Here is an 18,003-nt window from a genome sequence, read left to right as displayed (position 1 = left end):
ACAGATATAAAGATGTTGTATAATACTATACAGTTTATTGTGTATATGTGTGTGTGTGTCAGAGGAGAGCGTGCCAGAGGCGAGGGGCAGGAGGAGAGGAGGAGTGCGGAGGAAGAGGATGAAGTTGGACGACTCTGAGGAGGAAGGGGCGGGAGTAGAGCTGGAGATTGACAGGCTGCTGGACCAATCACTGGAGAACAAGTCTAGACAACACAACCTGACCACGGTCAATGTCCGAAACATCCTGCACGTGAGTCAACTTCATCTAAGTAACTAAGTACATTTACTCCAGTTCTGTACTTAACCCTTTTACTGCTGCCATTTATTGAGAAATTAGGACCTAATTCATGCCAGCATTTTTTTAATTTGAGCTCTTATTTTGAAAAGCCACATTTTGCCTCAACCGGAAGTGAGCTTATCCCTGCCAGCTTTACGTTGCCAAGACAACCTTTGTTTACATGATCGAATCAATGCCGGTACATTTTAGCCATCCACAACGTCGGCTCGTGCCGTCAAAGAAACGCTGTTTTGACCAAAAATGCCATCTGGGACAAGGAATAGGAGATACAGGCGATTGAAAGAAACGGATAGAATGGATTCTTATGGTGACGGTGAATTAATATGAACGATCCAGTGCAGTGCTAACAACACTGCTAGCTAACCGGCTAACGTGAGTAGCATTATGGCTTGATCAATCATATGCACTATAAAAGTGCAATTGCCGAAGGGCTTCGGCAATGGCAGCAAGCGTTAATATCAAATTAATGCTTCAATTGCCGAAGGGCTTCGGCAATGGCAGGAAGACGGTTAAGTACCATTTTGAGGTACAGTAGCTTCACTTTACCTGAGTATTTTCATATGTGTTTTGTTACTTCATTTGTAGATTATTATTACAAAACATAGGAGGACGGTTTCTGAACTGCCCACAGCCCTCCTATGAGACACAGACCAAGTCAAAATAAATTGCGCAATTTTTTCATGATTATTAGTGAGGACCTATTATATGAAGATAGGTTGAAAAGTGGTGAAGTGGTCCTTTAACCACTTAATAGGGAATATTTTAGGTTGAAAATAATTATTTTTAAAGATAAAAAAAAGAAAAAGAAAAACAACAACAAATATTGTGTGACCTTTGCCCTACAGGAAGTGATCACTAACGAGCATGTGGTGGCCATGATGAAAGCCGCCATTAATGAGACCGAAGCTGTCCCTCCTCCGTTTGTAAGTCTGTCTTGTCTGTTATCAGAACATAATCGTACTACATCAGGTCGTATGAAGATCGTAATAGACCATAACATAAAACATATCAAGACCGTCTAAGAATAGCAGACCTAGGTTTGCTCTTCTCAGCGTGAGACACACATGAAATCTGTGATTTAGGCGCAGTTGACTTCTGACTTTTACAGTATATGTCTGTCGGCAGGAGCCAAAGATGACTCGTTCTCGTATGAAGGAGGTCGTCCAGAAAGGAGAGGTGAGTGGAACTGTTCCAAGGACCATATTCAGCATTCACAAACAGAATATAAATGATAACCGTCTGTCACGCTGTCTATCTGTCTGTCTCTCTCAGGTGCTTGAGCTTCCAGTGTGGAACATATCTCCTGTTAGGAAGAGTTCTGAAGTCAAGGTACTGTATTCTTCATCACCTGCCTCTGTCCGTATGTCCGTCTCTCTCCTTCTGTCTGTCCATCCGTCTGTCTGTCCAGAGTTTGAAATAGGGGGACATTTGATGTAACTGAAAAAGAGATCTTGATTTTGCGCACTGTAATAATAATAAATTTAATTTGTAACGCACTTCATATTGGAACCTAGCCTGGGAAGCATGCCATTTCCGGGTTTATAATCCGGTCGGGAGTGGATGGTAACTTACGTCATGTTGCAGTCACTGGTTTGTAGAAAAAGTAAAAAGCACACAAGGCGTCAATAAGTCCATCTAGGCCAGTGGTTTTCAACCTTTTTCATATAAAGGCCCATTAGTTATTCTGCATTTAAACCATTTGATTGCAGACCCAAAACTAAATAATATTTTGTTGTCGTTGGATACGATTCTGTCCACAATTCCATGATGTATTGATGTGGTACCATAGGAGAGATCAAGGAAGAGGAAGAACATCCACACACCAGTTTGTAAAGCTCCAAGACTTACTTTATTTGAAGGCAACAAATTGCAATTTGTTGCCTTAAAATGTCATGCGCTCAAGAGTTAAAAACATAATTTAGCTGGGGACCACCTGGAATCCCCTCAAGGACCACTGGTTGAAAACCACTGATCTAGGCAAAACCCTTGTTCAAATAGAGGTTTTTAGTCACTGTCTGGAACTTGCAAAAAGAAAGTGCATTTATGTAAATGCACTGTAGATTGTTGTGAAGCGTCATGTTCCAGCTAGAGAAACTACGGCTGAATTAATTTGATTAATTTGATTTCTATCTTCTAATTCAACTCATTATTCACAACTGAACGTCATAGTCTTCAGAAATGAAGGGTTATTATTTACACGTGTGGTGCGCGCATGTGTGTTTGTTTCCTGGAAAATACACACATTAACTAAATTTGTAAAGTACAAAAGTGCGTAATCTTTCTCCAGAACACACTTGTAACAATACCTGTTAAATCCAGTAGGTGGCCGTGTAGGATCACTGATAACAAAGTAGAGCATGGAGCCAGACAGAGACTGGTTGCAATGTAGCCTGGCCCGGCCATACAGATCTGAAAACAAAATGCCTGTGGTCTCCGAGGCTACTCGCAATCTGACCAGATATATACAAGCAGTGGTTCTCAAAGTTGTTCATGTCAAGGACCACCAAATCGATATGTATTTGGCCACAGACCCCACATCTAAAAATCATTTGTCAGGTACCCCCATAAGAGAAGATTTGTGTTTAGAACATATTCAAAATTATTCAAAATGTTCCTATACTTAGGCTCAGTTTGTTGACATTCCTCTGGCTGATGAAGACTCTTCTGACGAAGAATATCGACCAGATGACGAGGATGAAGATGAGACGGCTGAAGACGTAAGAAAATAAAATGATCTAATACAGCCAATGAATAATGAGAAGACGATGATGAAACACATAACGTAACACAACAAATCATATAATGTAATGTGTTTTATTGTCTTCATTATTTAATCTGTTGTCTGAAGAATTAGATGAAAATTACATTGACAAGAAATCAGAATATAGCAACCTTTTACAACTCCACACAACAAAGTAGACGGTATAAGTTAAAATGGAGAGAGAGATGGGAAAGGTCATCAGCGTCGGGACTCGAACCCGTTAAACAGGTCTGGTGCAGCTACGGCTCCCTGTGTCACTCCGCTGTAGCCTGGCCCAGCCTAGATGTCTCTAGTCTAGATGGTGGTCTGGTGCAGCTACGGCTCCCTGTGTCACTCCGCTGTAGCCTGGCCCAGCCTAGATGTCTAGATGGTGGCGGAGTCAAATTTGCCAGCGAAAACAGCCGGTGGATCCCACTGGTTCACCGATCTGTGTGCCCGCCTCCCCTCCCTGGTAGAACCCAGTTTGGTTAGCGAAATACAAGATTTACTCCCACTCTTATGCCACATTTCCTGCCCAGGCTTCTTTGCCCAGGCTTCTTCTTAAAAAAAAGATGCCTGCGGTCCCCGAGGCTAACTCCGTTGTTGATTGAAAACCAAGTGGACTTCTTCTTGCTGTTGACCCGCACACATAAAAACCTTATTTATATAGAACATTTCACAACTCTGCTGTACAGAAAGTTAAAAGCCAAATACACTGTAAAGCTAAAACATAGAGACACCAGAAAGCCACAATAAAATAGAACACACAGTGACACAACAAAGCAAAAAACCCCATAAAACTCTGTGGTTGAATGTACTTTTATTCATGATATAAAATGAATGTGTTAAAATGTTTGTACTCGCGCACACACACACACACACACACACACACACACACACACACACACACACACTCATACACACACATTGTTTTACTTGTATGTAGACGTTTCTGGAGAGCGATGTCGAGAGTACAGCTTCTTCTCCAAGAGGAAGGCGAGTTAACAGACCAGAAGAAGACAGCACCAGTCCCTGGCAGGTAGAAAACACACACACACACACACACACACACACACACACACACACACACACACACACACACACACACACACACACACACACACACACACACACACAGGTCCTTGAAATCAAAACATTTGAGAACCGACCCGGTTCTCAAATGTTAGGTGGTCACCCAGCTGATGGCTGCTCAGGTGGTCATATTAAGTGTTCAAAGGGGAGCAGTTATGGGTGAAGCATCTTGCTCAGGGACACCTCTTCCCATAGCCGAGGCCGGGAATTGAACCTGAAATGTTATGTTACCCAGGCGACCTCTCAACGATAAGATACAAACAGCTTGAGAGCTTATTTCCATTGTGGTCCTTTTACTGTATTCTTATCTGTCTGTCTGTCCTTTATCCAGAGTTCTCGGAAGAAGTCAAGGTGTTTTAGGGCGGGGCATGCCTCTATGGGCCCGCCCCCTCCTCCCAAGGACCCGCCATCCAGATCGGCGAATGACAGCTCCTTTCTGGAAGAACTCAATGCTGTGGAGGAAGAACTGTCAGTGTGTGTGAAACCTTACCAGGTACGCACACACACACGCATGTTACTTTACGAAAATCACACCCGTCTGAACTGAGCGGTGCAACTATACTTTTATTGCGATAGTTACTGTACTGTACTGTACTGTACTGTACTGTACTGTACTGTACTGTACTGTACTGTACTGTACTGTACTGTACTGTACTGTACTGTACTGTACTGTACTGTACTGTACTGTACTGTACTGTACTGTACTGTTTATTTTGTTAGTTAGACTTTTATTGTTATAGTGCTCAGTGTGAATGGGCCTGTAGGCTGCTCAACAGTGCCACTTTAGCTCACCCAGTGGTATTGCAGATGTTTATACCCCAGACATACAGTAGTATAGACACATAGGGACACACAAAGCCAGTCATTGGAGCGGTGTTCACCGCTCAAAAATCACAACAGCTTAAGAATCGGCATCGGGTCTAAATTGGTTAAATGTGTATTTTGTGTGTGTGTTTGTATTTGTGCGTGTATATATTTGTGTGTGTATTCTGTGCTTGCCTGCGTGCGCGCAGCCTCTCTCTGTAGACGAGGACGTCAGTCTGGTGGCGTTTAGAACTCGCTCCAAGCGGCCGCTGACGGACGTCCCGCTGGGCCTCCTGGAGGCGGAGCTTCAAGCGCCCGACATCACCCCCGACATGTACGACTATGGCCTCGGCCAGGAGGACAGGGAATGGACCGATTGGCTGAGAGGACTGATCCTCGGGGATGAAGGTGAGGGTTAATTTGTCCCCCACATGTTTCACATTGCTTTCAAACTTTCAATTATTATTTCAAATGGCTTTTCAATGTATTGGCTAATGTAGTGAGGTGTTGTGAGCTTGTAGAGCTGCTACTGTATGTATTTGGGTGGACAGCCAATGGATAAGCTTTCACCTTGCACTAGGCAATTTGGTACTCGTAAGTTGCGCTCGTCGCCACCACAGAAGCGTGCCCGAGTGGCCCAATGGGGGCCACTCTCCAAAATATATTGAAATAGATGTTTAGGATCAACAGCTGACTTGACATGACATAACTAACAATGATGCAGTGTTGTTTTCGTCAGGCATGACGACGTCAACGGCCCTTTTTTCAGGATGAATATCTGACGTTGACGAAATAAGCAAAAAAGATTCAGGACTAGACTGAGCTAAACAGCTCTCTTGGTTGCCTAAAATATGACGAAGACGTGTGTGAATTTTCATTGACGAGACGAGACTAATGAACATCTTAGTCAATAATAATGATGAGGCATTTTTATAATGATAATAAATGATGAATAGGCTAGTTGTATTGTTATTATCCATAATTTGAATCTTCAAACTGAGATATATTTTATGATAATAGCCTACTGCAGTGGTTCCCAAACCGATTCATGTCAAGGACCCCAAAATTGTCACTAATTAGCCCTGCGGACCCCCATTTGAAAAGATAGGCCAGGGACTCTCATAAGAGAATATTTTTACGGCTCTAGCAGTGATTCTCAACCCGTTTCTTTTCAAGTACCCACAGTTTGACATGCATTAGACTACACGGACCCCCCATTTAATGACATTTCTTTTTTTTTCTTTTTTTTTAAATATTTTATTGATTTTTGAAGGGACAGACAGTAGGCTGACAGGAAACGGGAGAGAGATGGGGGGATGACATGCAGTAAAGGCCGTGTCGGGTTCGGGAGTCGAACCCGCGGCACACTGCGACTGGATTACCAGTCCGGTGCCCAGACCGTTACGCCACGGCCTGGGCCTTTAATGACATTTCTATCTCTGAGACCACCAATTTATATTGTAAATTCAATTTTAATTTAACTCTGAGAGTGTACAAATGGGTCCATTTGGTTCCATTTGTACACTCTCAGACCCCAGGGTCCATTTGGTTTCCAACTATCATTTAGCTTGGGATCCCCTGGAACTCCCTCAAGGACCCCTGGGGGTCCCCAGACCCCACTTTGTGAACCACTGGCCTACTGTTCAGTCATCATAAAATATATAATTATTTAAGATATGATTGTAATACGGACGGTCAAAAAATAAATACATCTTTTATTTTTGACTAAAACTGGACTGAAACCTTTTTAGTTTTTGTCGACTATACTGACTAAAACCCTTTGGTGTTTGGAAATGACTAAAATGTGACTAAAACTAATGAAGCATTTCGTCCAAATGACTAAATGTGACTAAAACTAATAAGAATTTCGTCAAAAAGACTAAGACTGACTAAAACAAAAAAATGCCTGCCAAAAACAACAACCAAAAACAAAAACTCTACCAATAATATGCGTACACATTTTCTACTTAGATCTTTTTTGAGTGGTGCAACCACTCCAAGGAACAGCAATGTCTGTGTCTGTGTTGTTCATGTGTTGGTTAATGAGCACCAGTATGAGTACCAGTAGGGGCGCTGTTGTGCCAGAAACAGAGAGAGAGACAGTACTGCACTGTTGCCTGCTAATGAGGGGGGGGGGGGGGAGGGGGGGGGGGGAGGGGGGGGGGGGGAGAGAGGGGGGAGTTGCACCACTCGGTTCACACGGGTGTGATTTTTTTCAAATAGTGAATATGACCAATCTACAAGCTCACAATGTGTTTGTCTGTTTGTTTGACTGCCTGTCTGCCTGTCTTCCTGACTGACTGTCTGTCTGCCTGCCTGTCTGTCTCTCCAGATGAGTGTGATGATGAAGATGATCCAGAGTATAACTTCTTGGCCGATGTGGATGAACCTGATAAAGAAGATTACAGGGACGACAAGGCTGTTAGGATCAGCAGTTAGTAACACACAAACACACACACACGCACACGCGCACGCACGCACACGCACACACGGTCGCGCACACGCACACGCACGCACACACACGCACACACACACGCACGCACGCACGCACGCACGCACACGCACGCACACGCACGCATGCACACACGCGCACACACGCACACACACACAGAGAGAGAGCATATAACTGAAATATTGCCTCTCTCCCCTTGCAGAGAAGGAAGTGAACGAGTTGATGGAAGAATTGTTTGAAACGGTAAGAATATATATTTGCTTTACGCTGTAAGGCAATCTAGTTTGATTTAATTGAATGTGTTCTAATCTAATGTAAATTAATCAATCTGTTTTAATCTTATGTCATTATGATGTGATTTAATGTAATTAATTATAACTTGTCACTGGATGCTGGATTGAGCTATAATCGATTAGTTTGTGTGTGTGCGCGTTCGTGTGTGTAGTTGAAGGAGGATCTTGCTGGTCAGGACGTTGATGACGATGATGAGGAAGAAGCGCAGGAACAGACGGAGGAGCCGGTCCGAGAGCCCCGCACCGTGAAGGACAAACTGGCTCTGCTCAGGAGACAACAGAGCCAGGGCTGCACAGAGGCCACGCCCCCTGGCCTTGCCCCGCCCACTGCCCTGCCCGCTGCCCCGCCTCCTGAACCCTTCACACTGACGCTGAGCGACACACAGAAAGCTACGCTACAGCAGCAAATGCAACAGGTTAACACACACATAGACGCACACAGTCACACACACACAGACGCGCGCGCGCGAACACACACATTTTAGTTCTTCCGCGAATTACAATTAATTTTACAAGGAAACAAATATAACAGGGTTGACAGTTCATGGGATATACATGGCACCTTCTCCTCCGCACAGTTAAACTAAGAGTCGAACCAGAGTAGTATTTGGCAATTTGTTTGGCTTTGCTCTTTGTCATGCCAGCTATTGTTAGGCCACTCATGGTCAGTTTATGTACATGGCCCAGGCTTCCAGTTCCGGTTTGTTAACATTTCCGAATAATGGTTGGTACTTAGAATGTTTATCTTGGAATGCCTGGTCCATGTACAAATCAAAGACACAGCCTACCTCCAGAAACAGGAACATGAGGTGTATTTTGGATGTTAGCAAAGACATCGCATGCACAACTAAACCAATCTGGTAACACTATTGAATGTTTATACATTGCTGCACTGGATGGCACATATTTTCGAACTGTATCAGACAACAATATGGTCGTGGCGAGAACTTTACACATTTTTGTATGCACTACATCCATTTGTTATGTGTGCGATGGATTCTAAGTGAATCATGATGGTTTATACAGAGTGAAGTATGTATGTCGGGATACCAGATCAACAGATTGTACTTGGTTGGTAATACTTAGAGTCTAGCTTTGATGGTGAATTTTAAAACATCCTCCACAATAACAGCATTTTTGTACATCAAATGTGAAACAGAGTGATCAGCTGAATCAACACAGGCCAACTTTCCCTGCAGTCAAGTCCATGCCAATGTTGTTTGGCTTCAGTCTGTTTTGTACTAAGCAGAACCCTTCTAGACGTTTCGTCCTGTAGTCTCCCTGGTGGGTGAGGGTAGCCTCCACTACCACACTGGAGTCTGTAATTAATCAGAGATTTTCTTCTTTTTTTTCTTTTTAGCTGGACTCCTGTCCGATGGCAGGGGTCGTTGAGATCTGGCCAATCAGACCAGATCCCAAAGCCATTGGCTTGTGGGTAATGTCCAGTCTTTCCTCCTAAAGCCCAGGAGTTATTCTGGTCTGCAGCAGCCAATGGGACCTTCCTCCTGTGCAGGTCCAGTAGGAGCGATGCCCTCCTATGTGCCATTCTTTGCCATTGGCAATGAATGGCCAGCCGCCAGTTTTGAGTGTTTGTGCAAACACAAACATTGAATGCCATTGACAATGAATGGCCATTTTTTAGTGTTTGTGTAAACACAAATATTGAAGACAAAAGTAAGGACGTAAATTGGCATTGGCCAGAATGAGAGCGCCCCTCACTTCACACAGGTGTGATTTTGTTCCCATACAAGAGAGACACTGTGCCAAACCTGTTGCACCGCAACGGTTTCTATCCTGCAGACTAGTCCACAGTGGTGGGCACGGCAGGCAAGCACTTTACCAATGCAGACTGCACCACCTAAGCACCCATCAAGTGTGGGACGTGAGCCAATTTCCAGGTCACACTGGCTATAGGAAGAAGGAGGCTGACATTCTCTGCAGTCTCTCATCAGGAGATGAAGTTTGTCTGCGGGACGATGCTCTCCGCCCGGTGGTCGGCGGGGTTGGCCGACGCCTCGTAGTTGCAGATGGTTACCTGGTGCCGGTGGGCCTCCGAGTACGTCCCCCTCAGCCCGATGTAGTAGACTCGCGTAGTCTCCTCGCCGAAGTTCGCCGATATGTGGATGGCGAGGTGGTGGACGTCCGAGAAGCGCGAGATCTTGGTGGGGTACTCCAGCTCGGCCAGGGGGTCCCGGTTGAGGCGGAATACCTGCTCGGGCTCGCGCTCCGCCGCGTCGTCAAACGACATCGCCGGCACGTTCTTGTAGAGGCGCACCTCAGCCGCGTGCGAGCCGTCGTCCTCGCCCGACACCACGATGCCCTTGAGCTTCACGCTGCCCGTGAACGGCACGTTGAACAGTAGCTCGTGATCGGCGTCGCTCTGGACGTAGAGCTGGCGGTCGGTGCGCTGGTCCCACGGCTTGAACACCGTGCGGCCGGCACCGTCACGGCTCTCGTTCAGGCACTGCAGGCGGTCCACGTCGATGCGCCGCCACAGGCCGAACTCCACGCCACGCTCCGCCGGCTCGTGGGTGCCGTCGCACGACGAGCCGCAGGTGTGTCCGTCCCCCCCGTGACCGTGACCCGACATTCCTCGGGATAATATGTACGGTTAGTGTGAACGCTTTGGTTAGATTATGGTGCAAAACGTCTGGATTTATTTGAACGTCTGACCAGTTTTTTTGTCCTTGTTCTTGGATTCCGTGTCTATTCCTATATCCTTTTCCTGTAAACCAATGATGGAGGCACTCCTTTATAATTGAAAACCTGAGAAATGACAAAGTAATTTGAAGAAGTTGTCGAGCTGTTTTCAATATGTGATGTCAGTCGTCTATGACATGTCTGTGATGTAACTGTTCCAAATATGGGCACGGTTTTCCCATCACAACCTACACCTACTGACACGGTTTTCCCATCACAACCTACACCTACTGACATTGCATAACATTGGTTTCAGCAATGAAGCCTCGGAATGGTTTCATAATTATTTGTCTAATAATTATAATAATTAATTATTATTAATTAATTAAATTATTAAAAAAATAATTATGTCCTATAGGCATCAATTGTGACCAGATTTGACTGAGAGACTGCCATCGCGCAAATTCCAGCTTTACACCAGAGGAGAAACACTTTTTATTTTCTTTCTTTTTTAATAGCACAGGCTGACTCTTCACATACTAGAGCATGTCTGACATAAGTGTTGGAGCTGAAATCGACATGTAAATATGAAATAAATGCTTAAACATGTAGATAGGTGTAATGTTAGAGACCACAGAAGTGAACCTTTCAAGCCTGTTTTATCAACTCGCTGTTTTCTGCAAGACATTACTCTATAAGCCTAAAACTGGTGGGTCAAACTGAACAACAATATGTCAATTTGAAGCTATGACTCCCTGCTTTCATATGACATGAAAAAACTAAAATTTCACAATTTGTGAAGTCCGGGACCACTCAATCTAGGTTCTGGCCAGTCTCAGTGGGTGTCCCACAGGGCTCAGTCTTAGGCCCTGTCCTTTTTTACTGTATAGATACTTTAATAATATCTCTACACTTAATGACTGTCATGTCCATCTTTATGCTAATGACACGGTCATATAATTAGATATTGTGAATGAAGAAAGAAGTCTGCACACAGGCTCTGCTCCAGTGGTGTTTTGTTTTATTTAAAACACCATTCGTTTTTTTTTTTTTTACAATTTTATTTATACATTTTCAGGTTTAAAGACAAGACATACTTTACAAACAATCACATCACACACACATATACACACACACACATAAACCCTTCCCACCCCCCCCATTCAAAGGAAAGAAAAAGGAAAAATATGGAAAAATAATACATTTAGCACAGAAACAAAACATACACAAATGAAAATAATACTATACAATAGATCACAGTTAAAGAGTTTTTTAGAAAATAAAAAATGAAATAAAACATTTATGTGCATACATACTTCAGCCTGTTAATGATAGGTGAGAGAAAAACGGTTGCCACATTCTGTCAAATACTTTCGTTTTAAGAGAAACGTCATATCTTATCTTTTCCATTTGTAGCAGGTTGGTCAATTCTGCTAGTCATACATTAAAAGTGGGTACTTCCACTCCTTTCCAATGGGTCAGAATATTCCTTTTTGCGATAAGCATGCCATATTGTATGGCTTTATGTTGGTAGTGAGTCAGAAATGACAAGTCTTGAAATCCGCCCAGGATAGCACAGTAGGGGTCTGGGGTGATAACACAGTCAAACACGTCTGAGAAAAACTTAAAGATGTCACTCCAAAATTTTCTTAGTCTAGGGCACGACCAAAATAGATGTCCTACCGTGTCACACTGAGCATAGTGGAGAGACAGAGGGATAAAATGAGTGTAGCTTAGTGCAGGAATAATGCAACCTGTGGATTACCTTAAATTGGATCAATTGATGTCTGGAGTTTATGGAGCAACTGTGTATGGTGTTAAGATATGATTCCCAGGCATCATCATCAATTGTTATAACTAGATCTTCCTCCCAGGCCTCTTTCAGGTGTTGTGTAGAGGGAGATTCATATGATGTGAAAAAGTCTACCATTTGTGAAACCAGACCCTTAGAATCGGGGTGTTGGTTCATGATTGCATAGAAATCATGTGAGGGAGGTAGAGTAGATTCAAAATGTGGTATATTTCTGCGCGTATAGTCTCTGACCTGGAGGTATAGGAAGAACTGTGAAGTCGGGAGTGTGTAAAATTCCTGAAGTTGTGTAAAAGAGGCAAAGACATTATCAATATAGAGGTCAGATAAAGTGTTTATGCCATTATTCTCCCAGAGTGTGAAGCTGTTCTTATCCAGTGAAGGGGTGAAAGCATGATTATAATGTATAGGCTTATAAGCAGATATTTCAGGTAGTTTATATGCTTTCCTTATTTGGTACCAGATTCTCAGAGAATGTTTAACCAAGAAAATATTAGAGATGGAAGCCAGGGATTTGTTTGTTGAAAACAAAAGGGCAGGCAGGGACGTTTTATGGATATCCTGTTCTATGGTGAGCCATGAGGGGGTTGAGCTGGTGATTTTGCCTGGATAAGCATCTATCCAGTACATTAAAGCTCTAGAGTTAGCAGCCCAATAATAATGCTGGAAGTTAGGGAGGCTTAGACCTCCCACACTTTTGGGTTTAGTTATGTGCTTTTTAGATATGCGGTGAACCTTGAAACCCCATATAAATGGCATTATGGTAGAGTCCAGTAATTTTAAAAAGGTATTGGGTAAAAATATAGCAAGATTTTGGAAAAGATATAGCAGTCTGGGCAGTGTCACCATCTTGATCGTGTTAACACGGCCAATCATGGACAAGGGCTAAAACACCATTAGTTAAGGCACACAAACGTTGTGTGGGGTTGGGCCATGCACCCAGCAAGCCCAACCCAGTAGTCACTTTGAGTGGCACCACACGAAGCCACGGGTGAACATGTACTGTATGTCGGACTCGGACATTATTATTACTGACCCTACCCCAAACCTAACCCTAACTGCAAGGTGCAAGCACGACGCAACGCATGTGGGTGAACATGTACTGTATGTTGGACATTACTATTATTGACCCTACCCCAAACCTAACCCTAACCGCAAGCATGACGCAACACATGCCGGACCAAAGCAAACTTTACTTTATTTGCAAAACAAAAGTTTTTTGCGGTGGACACAAAATTGATGGCATGAGCAGGATTCGAACCCAGGAGGTACGGATTGAAAGTCTATGGCCTAACGAGCCATGCTGGCTGCTGGAATGCTTTTCCAGAGTTTACTACATTATAACATGCCCAACTCATGTAAAAGAAAAGGAAAAACCCGCCCAGTAGGGGAGGGGTTGGGATACCACCACCCCGTGGCAAAGTGAGTTTAACGTTGTTTAACTGCATTAAATCAAATGTAATCAGATTGGATTTGTCTTTTTGGATGTATGAGCTGTCAAGGCCAGGAAGTAGTTTTTTGCCACTCGGAGTCAGTAGGCGTTCCCCCATAACTTCCTGGTATGATGATGATGCCACGCACATAAACTCTATTCTCTGAATGCACTGTCTGTCCTCTAGCCAATCACAGTTGAGTATTGTTTCTGTGTTTTGTTGTCTCCATGCAGCATGTCCAGTTGTTGACCCAGATCCTCCTGCTGACCAGTCCAATCAGCTCACTGCAAACTGAGACTGACACTACTACACACTTCCTGGTAACACACACACACACTGAACCCCTGATGTGCTGGTTGGTGCCTTGCATGGTTTCCGCCGCCATGAATGTCTGTGTGAATGTAATGGACAATCTATGTAAAACGCCTTGGATAAAATGCCCTATATAAATGCACCATTTGACACACACACACACAGCGGTGGCCGAACGGTTTGCGGAGCGGTCTTGATACCGGAATGTCGCTAGTTCGAAACCCCGGACCGGCACGTTAAAAATACCACAGCTGAAGTGCACTTGAGCAAGGCATTGAACCCCTACCATGAAATGTTCTATGAGCAGGGCCTGGCTGTAAACAAGTACACACACACACACACACACACACACACGCACACACACAGAGAATAGGATAGAATATTGCATCAAAGCCCTACTCCATCATACAAAAGTAGTGAGGTCGATCTACAAGCCTAGCATAGCGAAGCCATTTGCACTACTTTAAATATTGTGTATGTGTGTGTGTGTGTGTGTGTGTAATGTTTACATATGCATGTAGTAAAATTAATAATCATCAATTCTCTGTGTGTGTGCGCGTGTGTGTGTGTGCGCGTACGTGACATGACATGCACATCAGTATGAGCTGGACGTGTTGGCTCATGGCTCAGAGCTAGTGCATCAGAGGTGCAGTTCCTTCAGGTCCGCCAACCTGCAGGGGGCGATGGCGCTCATCGAAGAGATGAGAAGGCAGCCAATCACCTACAAGCCGCGGTACAGCCCAATGGATGCACAAGGACGCAGTGAGACACCTGTCTGTCTGTCTGTCTGTCTCAATTGACCCTTCGCTAAGCCCAGCCACCCACTAAGCCCAGCCACCCACTAAACCCAGCCACCCACTCTGCCAGACCAAGGTCTGGCAAGCTGTCCTTGTCACCCATTGAGATGCATGTTAAATGACGGGATTGATCCATTTAAATAACCGGTCATTTTAGTAGCAAGAGCTTAGGAGAAGGAGGGAGACCGTTGCATATTGTGGACATAAAATAAAAAGGCTCTTGAACCAGCAAGTGGCAGTGTGCGGGTCTCCTAAGTGTCTGCAGTCTGCTGCTTTGTTGCCGACGCACCTGCGTCAATTAGTAAGTCGAGTGCGGAAGTCTTTCCTCAATAGTAGCAAGAGCTTCAAAATGGCTTCTAAATCCAGTCAACAAGGCCTGCAGTAGGCTATGCACTGGAAAAATGTGTGAACAGTATCCAACTCAAACAACTTACGACCGACCGTCCCGACAGACTACGGTTATTAATATTATTGCCATTACCTGCTGGGTGGGTGTATCATGTAACTTTCCCGACGTTAAGCGGTGTATTTGTTCAACAACACAGCCATGCAAAATAACACTGACAGCTATGAGGTGACGGAAGCTTGCCCAGCTTAGCAACCGTTGGCATTGGACAATCGCTGGGGTTTAGCGAAGGGTCAATTACATGTTTTATGAAATTCCCAATCTGGGAGCCCATGCGCCCACTAGTGGGCCGTGAGCATATTGCAAATGGGCCCCCAAATAATTGGCAAAATACTAGTCTCGCGTGGCCAGACTGTTGCCTCCCACAATTTCCAAATGCTTCCGGTCATACAGTCTGGAGCACGGAAACTGTTGATGATAATGCCGAAGTAAAGCTTCCCTCCCACTTCCATTTCATCTTTCTAGTTGCGTACATTTATCCTAATATAAATATAAATAATCTAAGCATATATAGCTTGCTGCTTATCAGAAATGATGTGATTGGATACTAGTAATGGGAGATTAATCGGCAAACACATCGGTATTGGCCGATTTGAGTTGTTTTTAGATTAATCAGCATCGGTTTGAATAATCAATCAGACCAATCCACCTGATTAATCGGTCCATCTTTACAGCTAAACAAGCCCAAAGTAACAGCTCACAATATTAAATATAAAGGTATTTAAGTTAAATCTGACTTGCCTAATCCTGCAGTGCAGATACCCTGTTACATGTATTTTTCAGAATGGACAAAATTATTATAATTTTTCAATATAGTGTGTGTGTGTGTGTGTGTGTGTGTGTGTGTGTGTGTGTGTGTGTGTGTGTGTGTGTGTGTGTGTGTGTGTGCACGCGCGTGTGTGTGCGTGTGCAGTGCGTTGCTATCCAGTGATGCCGGCGGAGCTAGCCTGGCTCTTTGCGACGCGCAGCGTGTTCATGTACCCTGAGCTGCTGCCATGCTGGAGCCTGGACCCTAAACACTACTGCCCCCGCAGGAACAACAACTTCACTGCAGCCGAGGACTGGTGAGACCTAGGCCTGTCACGATTAGGATAGGACCTTGCAATTGCCTGATTGCAATAATTGAGATAATTATATAAATTACATGACTCATAATTGTTCCCATTCATCTTTGTGTATTCATCTGTTGAAAAATGTTTGAACATTTTCAGACAGTTATAAAGACAGTGGAAATAGCCGATCTCCACAAGCTCACAAACTCTAGGGTTGGGATCGTTTAAGATTGTAACGATTATGATTCCCAGTCTAAACGGTCCGATTCCAAATAGCAGATAGTCTACCTAGCAGCTCTGACAAGCACTTGGAATCATAGTCAATACATTTAGTTACTCAATACTCTGAGGGGTTCCAACCCCCAGGTTGGGAACCACATGCCCTGGTTTAGCTTAATGTAGCGTGGCATATGATGTGTGTGTGTGTGTGTGTGTGTGTGTGTGTGTGTGTGTGTGTGTGTGTGTGTGTGTGTGTGTGTGTGTGTGTGTGTGTGTGTGTGTGTGTGTGTGTGTGTGTGTGTGTGTGTGTGTGTGTGTGTGTGTGTGTGTGTGTGTGTGTGTCAGTCTGATAGTGTTGGGGTTAAGGGACATGGAGGGGTGTGATGACCCCATCGCGCTGGTCAGTCAGTTTGTTTTGAGGAAGACCACTCCTCAGATCCAAAGCAGAATCAAGCAGTGCTGTCGCCTTAGTATCCCCGATAACAAAGTCAAGGTAACACACACACACACACACACACACACACACACACACACACATACACATGTTTGTATGGGTATTCACGTGACATCATCATCATACCCAGAAGTTATGCAGGATCGCCTACTAAGTGGCAAAAAAAGTACTTTCTGGTCTTGACAGCCCATACATCCAAACAGAAAAGTCCTATCTGATTGCATTAAACAACGTTAAACTTACTTACGATTTGCCATTCACTTTATGCGTGCGCATACCCTCTTTACTTGACCTACTTGAGGACCTCCACATTGGGGAAAACCAAAGGACAACTTATGTCTTTCTTTTTTATATATTAGTTTGTAATGATGATAATTAAATTCCTGAATTATTATTTATAAACTGAGGTGCAGTGGCATTCAGGAAATTGTGTGTGTGTTATAGAGCACCGAAGTCCTGACGTCACTGTCGGAAGAGGGCGTCAGTCCCCAGGTTCATGTATTTTTTATTTGCAATGAAATCCCCATAGGGGGATTTTAGATCTCTTCATATAAGAACTGCGTTTGAAAAATAAACCGAAATAAGCGTTAGAAACGAGTCAAACAACCCAGAGACTACATTTCCGGGTAGGCGGGTGGCTGCATCTGCCCGTCGCGGCACAACAGAAACTGAATGTTAATTACGTTTATTTTTAATTTAATTTTATTGATATTTAATGTTTCGTGGTTAGTACGAGTCGAGTCAGCAGGTTCAGGTTCAGGTTCAGGTTTATTTGTCATTTGTATAGATACAGAGTATACATACAATGAATTTTATTTTGCTCAGAGCACTCTCCGTCTTACATACACAGGACATAAACAAACATCTATAGTGCAAGAAAAGACAAAAAAAAAAAAAAAAAAAACAGGAAAAGAAAAGTGCAAGTGAAGTGAAGTGCAATACAGTTCAAGGTCAGCTGTTCAGCAGCCTGACTGCCTGGGGGTAAAAACTGTTACTGAGACGGGTGGTACGAGATTTGATGCTCTGGTAGCGTTTTTTGGAGGGGAGTAGTTTGAACAGGGTATTTGCGGGGTGGCTGGTGTCTTCCATGATGTTATGGGCTTTTTTCATACAGCGAGTGGTGTAGATGTTATGGATACTGGGTAATTCTGTAGTGCCGATGATTTTAGCTGCTGTTTTAATGGTCCTCTGCAACCTCTTG

The 18,003-nt window shown here is 43.9% G+C and overlaps 2 protein-coding genes across 2 annotated transcripts in view; one reads left to right on the top strand and one right to left on the bottom strand.

Annotated features, from left to right (window-relative positions):
* The window catches only part of gon4la (gon-4 like a), a 52,700-nt gene that overhangs the window by 4,626 nt on the left and 30,071 nt on the right, over positions 1–18,003 (top strand). Inside the window, exons 3-17 of the mRNA XM_083777605.1 lie at positions 63–250; positions 1,144–1,221; positions 1,424–1,474; positions 1,571–1,627; positions 2,923–3,015; positions 3,985–4,077; positions 4,462–4,623; positions 5,144–5,342; positions 7,267–7,368; positions 7,589–7,629; positions 7,832–8,095; positions 13,796–13,882; positions 14,474–14,636; positions 15,991–16,141; positions 16,694–16,841. Coding sequence (XP_083633731.1) covers positions 63–250; positions 1,144–1,221; positions 1,424–1,474; positions 1,571–1,627; positions 2,923–3,015; positions 3,985–4,077; positions 4,462–4,623; positions 5,144–5,342; positions 7,267–7,368; positions 7,589–7,629; positions 7,832–8,095; positions 13,796–13,882; positions 14,474–14,636; positions 15,991–16,141; positions 16,694–16,841 — 1,877 coding nt within the window. The remainder of the gene's footprint in view (positions 1–62; positions 251–1,143; positions 1,222–1,423; positions 1,475–1,570; positions 1,628–2,922; positions 3,016–3,984; positions 4,078–4,461; positions 4,624–5,143; positions 5,343–7,266; positions 7,369–7,588; positions 7,630–7,831; positions 8,096–13,795; positions 13,883–14,473; positions 14,637–15,990; positions 16,142–16,693; positions 16,842–18,003) is intronic.
* On the bottom strand, positions 9,628–10,269 carry LOC310867501 (PITH domain-containing protein 1-like; the record flags this gene model as incomplete). Its single annotated transcript, XM_083777616.1, has 1 exon — positions 9,628–10,269. One exon carries the CDS (start codon positions 10,267–10,269, stop codon positions 9,628–9,630), a length of 642 nt encoding a protein of 213 aa, XP_083633742.1.

This window comes from Protomyctophum parallelum (assembly GCF_964188405.1).
Source record: "Protomyctophum parallelum genome assembly, chromosome: 1".
Lineage (NCBI taxonomy): Eukaryota > Metazoa > Chordata > Actinopteri > Myctophiformes > Myctophidae > Protomyctophum > Protomyctophum parallelum.
This window is presented reverse-complemented; position numbering and strand designations above follow the sequence as displayed.